Source organism: Bidens hawaiensis, unplaced genomic scaffold (assembly GCF_021521415.1).
Source record: "Bidens hawaiensis isolate Kalapana, Puna unplaced genomic scaffold, B.hawaiensis_p1.1 tig00013865_1, whole genome shotgun sequence".
NCBI classification, from domain to species: domain Eukaryota; kingdom Viridiplantae; phylum Streptophyta; class Magnoliopsida; order Asterales; family Asteraceae; genus Bidens; species Bidens hawaiensis.
Window position 1 is genome coordinate 315554 of NW_027492185.1, and position 7511 is coordinate 323064.

Consider the following 7511-nt stretch of genomic DNA (forward strand, 5'->3'; position numbering starts at 1 on the left):
AATTATAGAAAAATTAAAAAAGTGTTTGAAATTACTTAATGTGTGAGTGAAAAAGTTGTATAAGTAATAAGGTTGTAATTTATGACTTATGAATAAGTCATAAAAAGGTAAAAATAAGGAATCTCAAACACCTCTTAAGTATTAACTCTCCCTAATACATTATACAACCCTCATTAGAGCCTAGTTAACCACAGGGCCGGCTCCGAGAAGTAAAAAAAATTGAGTCGAAGGCAAAAAAAATTTGGGCTTAAGTAAAAAGAGTATTTTGTTGGGTTTAAACAAATTAATTTTAATTGGGCTTACTTATGGGGTGTTTGTTTTTTCACAAAAGATCTTCCTGGCATCTTTTTTTTTGCGCCGCGCAGGCGTTTAGTTTTGCATATTGTTTGTTTTTCGGAAAACATTTCACTAAAAAGGTCTGTGTGCCCTCTTTTTCACGTAGACATGGACCACCAACTTATCACATATTCTAACCTCTCCTCATCTTTTTCATTCATCAGCTCTCTCAAACACCAGGCAACCCCCTTCTTCAACCCTCAACTCCCGTCACCCCAAAACAATGCTTATGTGTTTATAATTATGGATATGTTATCCATTCTAAATGAATTTTCTTTAGCAGTTTAGTGATAAATATTCCTTGCAATTACATGGAGAAGGAAAAAAGATAAAGTAGTAGCATTGTTTAGTGCTAAAGCAGAATTTAGAGAAGTTGCACGGGGCAGAGCAGAAGTTTTATGGATACGTAAACTTATCATAAAAATTAGTTATCTCCCAACCAAAGGCAATAAGATCATGTGTAACAACAAAGCCGTAATACATACTTCAGAAAATGCAATTCAACACGGTCATACAAAACATGTGAAGATTGACAAACACACAATAAAAAAAAGCTTCAAGCAGAGATTATAGAACTCTCATTCGTCTGATTAGAAATCAACTAGCATATATACTAGCAAAGGATATTCATCGAGTGTCTTGTCAAGTTAAGTATTAAAGATTTTGCTACTCAATTTAAAGGGGAGTGTCAGAAATATAAAATAAGTCAAAAATCATTATCTACATCATTTTCTTTCTTGTGAGTGTACTACACCAACTTGACATCAACATGAAGCCGTTAGAGTGAATCAATTAAGAATTTAATCTCCTTTATTTTTTTTTGTACATTTCCCACTATTACCTAGAAGCCTTTTTCAATTTAACTTGTAATGTTATGTGAAAAAGATAACAAAACAACTCAATCAATAAAAAACCAAAAACTAATTATGATTTTCATTTTACAATAGTTGGGTGTGAGGTTAGCCCTGCTTGTGGTGCGCACATATAATGTATATATGTGTGTATCCTCGGGTGGACAAAAGTGAAATTGCACTAATTTTGACATTATTTTACTAATCTTGTAAAACTAACGTTAAAAGTGGCAGAAGGTTAATCAGGCATCATGTGGCGGCGTTGATAGCCGAAAGACAAGAGTACATGCACCAATCAGCTGGTATCCCGATGATTGAATGCTATGTGCCTTATGTCCAAGGCTTGATGCAAAGCTACTATTGAGCCGGGGGTCTCACCGGAAGCAACCTCTCTATCCCTATGGTGTAGAGGTAAGGCTGTCTACATCTTACCCTTCTCATAACCTACTATAACTTTGCTATTGGTGGGATATACTGAGTACGATGAGGGTGTGGGGTGATAACCTTTTCTGTTGTCCACGTCTCATAGATTTATTATTATTATTATTATTTTTATTTGAACGGCCAACAAACAAATAATTGCTCAGATACTTCATACGGTGTGACCTAATAGCAAAAGGCCACTGCTAGTTGGCCAACGCACCGGTACGTAGCCCTTAAGCACCTCAAAGTTATTTCCAGTTATGAGGAAAATCCACTCACATACCCAAAGCCCCAATAGTGATAAAACCTGGACATCCTCAAAATCAAACCGGAGTTCACACAAATCCCAATCTTCCTCATACTTTTATTCTAACCTACTATCATTACACAATTACACATAAATTTATTATTTTATTAGCATATTACCTCAAATATAGAAGCAGCTAGGTTTGGGCCTGAGGATGTTAATAATTTAATAATATATTTTTGGGCTGGCGCTTTAAAAAAACAGAACATATACCTTTTTTTCGTTTGATTCATAACCTAGTTATACGTTGCCGTTAAGTTAACATTCTTTGATATTATGGCTGAGCTTGCTTTGGATGTTGTTGTGCAGATACCGGTACAACTGGATGTGGAAGATCTGATCCGATGCAAGAGCGTTTGTAAGTCATGGCAATCTTTTATATCCCGTCCTCGTTTTGTTAAAGATCATTTGAACCGTTCTTACAACAATGATCGTAACAATCGTCAACTCGGACATAGAAGGATCGCTCTGTATTCAATTGACTGTTCAGATTTAATTGAATCTTTAGATGACAATCTTTCCAGAAACAAAACTCATATTGTTGGTTCCTGTAATGGCCTAGTATGTGTTTCTCCTCAAGATGTTGAACTTGTAGTAACCAATCCATCCACTAGAGAGCAAAAGAAACTGCCTACACCCCCTTACACGCCTCGTCTGCCCATGCACATGATCAGATATGTTGTGTGTTGGGGTTTTGGTTATGATTCGTCTACTGATGATTACAAGGTTATAGCAGGCTTCCGGGGAACTTACTCAGAAAAGCATACGCTATTCTTCACGTTATCACTTAAATCAAATACTTGGAAAGCCATTGGACAAGTCAATTATAGTTGTATGGATGTTGCTGATGGTGTCTTATGTGGTGGAGCACTCCACTGGTTTATGAGTGGTAAGTTCGAGAACGTAATTATTTCCTTAGATTTATCTACCCAGGAGTTTAAAGAAATTCCCCAACCCGTGGATGGAGAATATGAAAATGATGTCGATGACGAGGAATGTGTACTTGGTGTTATAGAAGAATGCCTATGCATATTTTGGGATTGTCCCACCCATTTATCTAGTAAAAGTAAAACATGGGTGATGAAAAACAAACAAGTGGTAACTATATAACGATGATCATCATTGTGAGACCAAGTATGATGCTATACACTACCTATGCTCGTCACAAAAGACATACTTTCTTGGTAATTGTAAGCACATGCCTAGCGTGGGGGTCTATGTATGTGCTAGTGTATTTGTCAAGAGCCTCGTATCTCCCCATCCCCATTTTTATACTAACTACGAGGGACAAAGGATTAAGGTTTGATCTAAATGCCTTTTTTTATATACATGTACGGTGTGTCTGCCTGCATGCTTGTTCATACTAAATCACCCGATTTCTGTTTATTTATACATTCAATGCAGGGGCAGGAAGGTAATGCAAGTGTTAGAAGTGGTGTACTGCTCAGGGCAACAAAAGAAAAAGTAAGAGGAATATGAGGAGGAAGTGATCTTGTCCGCTCGCATTAAAGGCCTCTCGTATGGATATAACATGGACTTGTTGGAATTTTAACTTATTTAATTTAGTACACTACTAACTGTTGAATAAATAGCAATTGAATAAATGATTTCTAAATGCATACTACTTGTAGCCCTTGCATGTTAGTACCTGATTGTCTATTGCATATTGATTGCTTGTTGACACTTGTGTATTGTTGCCCTTGTATGTTTTTGTTGACTATTGTATAATGAATGCTCAATGTACGTGTGATACTCACATGTTGTTCATCGGTGTATGTTGGTACTCTTAGTGTGCGCTTCTTCTGCTTCGTGGGGCCTATCTTTGTGTCTCTTCTTTTCTTATCGGGTGTTTTGGTCCTACTATATATGTGTGCTGGAATCGAGAGTCTTGCTGAAACAGCCTCTCTGTCTCCTAGGTATTATTTGAGCATTTCTCAAAACTCAATCATGAGAAACCAGTTCTAATTTTTAAGATCAACAAAGTTAGGAATCTTTTTTTGCAATCTGTCTTCATTTCCTAAGCACTAGTGTATGTCGCAACAACTAATAGTTTTTTTGAAGATCAAACAGTTTGGTTTTGTGGTGAATGTGCAGCCGCAAGTGTATGCCACATTGTTTTATATCCCCTCCTTGTTTTGTTAAAACTCACTTGAACCATTCTTACAAGAGTGATCGTAACAACCCAGAACCTGGACATAGAAGGATGGCTATGCCTTCAATATCATCTCTAGAATATTGGATTTACCACAAACTTTTTCATATTGTTGGTTCTTGTGTATGTACTTTTCCTACATATGCTGAATTTGTAGCAGTCAATCCTTCAACTCGAGAGGTGAAGAAACTGCAAAAGCCGCCTTTTCCGCTTTATACTGTACGTATAGAAAATATAGGGGTTTTGGTTATGATTCGTCTTCGGATGACTACAAGGTGATAGCAGGCTACAGGTCATGTTCTTCAAAAAAGCCGACACTTTTCTATGTGTTAACACTAAAATCAAATAGTTGGAAAGTTATCATTGAGGTGAAGTATAGGTGTCTTACGGGCGTTAACGGTATTTTATGTGGTGGGGCCCTTCACTGATTTATGAATGATGTAAAGAAGAGAGTAATTATTTCTTTAGATTTATCTACGGAAGAATTTAAAGAGATCCAACAGCCTGTAGATGGAGAATATGAATCTCATAAGGAACATGGATATAGTGAGGAACACAAATGTGATGAATTCATACTCGGGGTTTTAGAAGAATGTCTATGCATATATACATCTTCTTCCTCATAATCTAGTAATGAAAAATGACAAGTGGGAACTATATAATAATTAAGGCTGTACAACGGTCTAGAACCGCGAGAACCGAACCGGAACCGGAACCGAAAATGAGTGAAAAATAGAACCGGAACCGGAACCTATTATAGTAAACCGGTTCGGTTCCAGAACCGCTAAAGCCGGTTCTCGCTAAGCGGTTCTGGCTAGAACCGGTTCGATCATTTATTTATCAAATGAGTTATGGAAACTTTGCAAATTACAAAACAAGTTTATACAATTGTATGTTGTAACACCCCGACCAAAGGCGGATTATACATCGGGGCGCCACATATTGCTTCATTACTCGCGACACTATTGGTGTCAATATTTATTAATACACATTTTATCGCGCACGCGCAGCGGGGAAAATAAAGAACATAAATCAAACATAAATCAATATATTATAAATTATAACATTCAAACAACATTAACTTGTCTTGATACATTTTAATTCTAGGTCCAAAAGTAAAAACGTCCTACGTGTCCACAAGCTCCAAAACAGCTACTGCAAACCTGAACATGTGTTAAAATAAACGTCAAACACTTGCGTGTTGGTGAGAAATCAAGTTTAATAGATAATCATAGATAATTACAGTAAATCTGCGCGCAACACGTGTATGTCTAGAGTTTAACAAGGGTGTAATCAGATTGTGATCAAGCCTAAGATAGTTCATAGATCATAGTTCAATCCATGCTCCCAATTGAGCATAAAAACGAGAAAACATCTGTGCAAGTGTAAACAAAGAAAACCGTAAACGATAGGTCTCCCGTGTTCAACTAATGGTACCAACGGAACTGCGGAATAGGCCGAACAAAGCGGTTAATGATACACACATACAAATAAACAGCCAAGTAAACGTCCTCAACACATGGGATACTGCGCGACTAAAGTTCATAAACAAGTTTAAGACTCTAAGTTTGTATGAACACATGAACATCCCAAAACATTAAAAGCAAAAAGGGATTAGGTACGAGATTACTCACTTGATAAACGATGCGGTGTAAGATAAAGCAAGAACCAACTTTAAACAAGCACAAGTTAACCTATAAATAAGATTATTGTTTTAATGATCTGTTTTAAGTCTTGATTATAAGTTAGCATAATTAATAAGTAAATTATTATATATAATATATATATATTACCGGAAAAGCAGGGAAGAACAGGGAGGAAGACGGAGGCAGGAGAGGAAGACGGCAGAGAGAGCAAGGAGCAAGAGAACAGGAGAGATTAAGTGTTTGTGTGTGATGTGTTATGAAAATATTATTATTATTTATAGGAAAACCCTAGGAGACACAAACCCTAGAAAAAGGGGAAAAGATCTCAAAAAGTAAAAGAAAAGATATCAACGGTAAAAAGTTCTGAAAAGTAAAGATATCAAAAGATATGGCAGCTGCAGGGGGCAAGATAAAGCTGACAGGGAACAGTAAAAAGCATGGGCGGATCAGATAAAGGTACTGGTCAAGCATGGCAAAAGCAGATCTCAAAAGATTATGTCAGTCACTTTATCTGTCAACCAATGGGGTTGGTGCGCATGCTGCGCCGAAAGTAACTATTCAGACATTAGATGGGTCAGGTCAACGGCTCAAAAGATAAGACAACACAAAAGCAAACGGCTAGATTTAAACAGAAGATACAAAGGTTAAGCGCGGGAAGGCTGAGTGCGCGAGCGCGAAGGCTGGCACAACAATCCTTAGCGCACTGCGGGAAGAATCACAAATCCTTAGCGTGCTGCGTGAAGAACAAGAATTCTAAGCGCATCGCGGGAAGAACATACATTCTTAGCGCATTGCGGGAAGAACATGCATTCTTAGCGCGCTGCGAGAAGAGTTCTCTTCACGCATCGCAGGAACAAGATGTCTTCACGCAGGCTTCCATGTAAGGAGTCTGGCGCGTGGAGCTGCAGACATCCTTAGGCGGGAAGAACCAAAGGACAAGCAAAGAGTTGAGGGAAACAAGGCTTAAGGGCGGGACGGCGACAAGAGGGAAAAGAAGGCGGAAAGAGAGAAGGAAGGGGGAGGGGACGGCGGAAAGAAAGAGAGAGAAAAAGGCGGGAAGGAAAATATATATTATTATTAAAAGTAAAATATAAGTATAAATAAATATTAAATCATAAAAGAAAGAGATCGGATAAGGGAAACGGGTACCTGGGTCGGGTCGGATCGGGGCAGATGTCACAGTCTCCCCTACTTTAAGAAATTTCGTCCCGAAATTTATCTCGAAGTAGGTTGCGCAGAGAACAGGTGCGGGTACTTGATCTTCATTTGATCTTCCCTTTCCCATGTAAACTCGGCTCCGCGCTTGGACTCCCAGCGAACTTTCACGATAGGGATACGACTGCGCTTGGTTTGCTTAACCTCACGATCCATAATCTCAACAGGCTTCTCAACGAAATGCATAGTTTCATCAACTTGAACTTCATCAAGTGGAATGTGAAGGTTCTCGTCAGCTAAACACTTCTTGAGATTGGATACATGGAACGTTGGATGCACATTACTGAGCGCGGGCGGCAGGTCAAGTCTGTAGGCAACTCTTCCCACACGCGCGAGAATCTTGAATGGACCAACATAACGAGGAGCAAGCTTACCTTTCTTCCCAAAGCGGACAACACCTTTCCAAGGCGACACTTTGAGGAGAACAAGATCACCAACTTGAAATTCGAGAGGCTTTCGCCTACGATCTGCGTAACTCTTCTGTCGGCTCCTGGCAGTCAGCAGATGATCACGGATCTTGGCGATTTTATCGGTTGTCTCTTGAACAAGTTCGGGTCCTGTGATTTGAGTTTCACCCACTT

The 7511-nt window shown here is 38.6% G+C and overlaps 1 protein-coding gene across 1 annotated transcript; it reads left to right on the top strand.

Annotated features, from left to right (window-relative positions):
• Nucleotides 1–2117: 2117 nt before the first annotated feature.
• Nucleotides 2118–3223, top strand: LOC143545129 (F-box protein CPR1-like). The gene is given in 2 exon segments (XM_077037066.1): nucleotides 2118–3006; nucleotides 3008–3223. Coding segments are annotated over 2 exon segments (1029 nt in total). The 5' UTR covers nucleotides 2118–2193.
• The last annotated feature ends 4288 nt before the right edge of the window (nucleotides 3224–7511 follow it).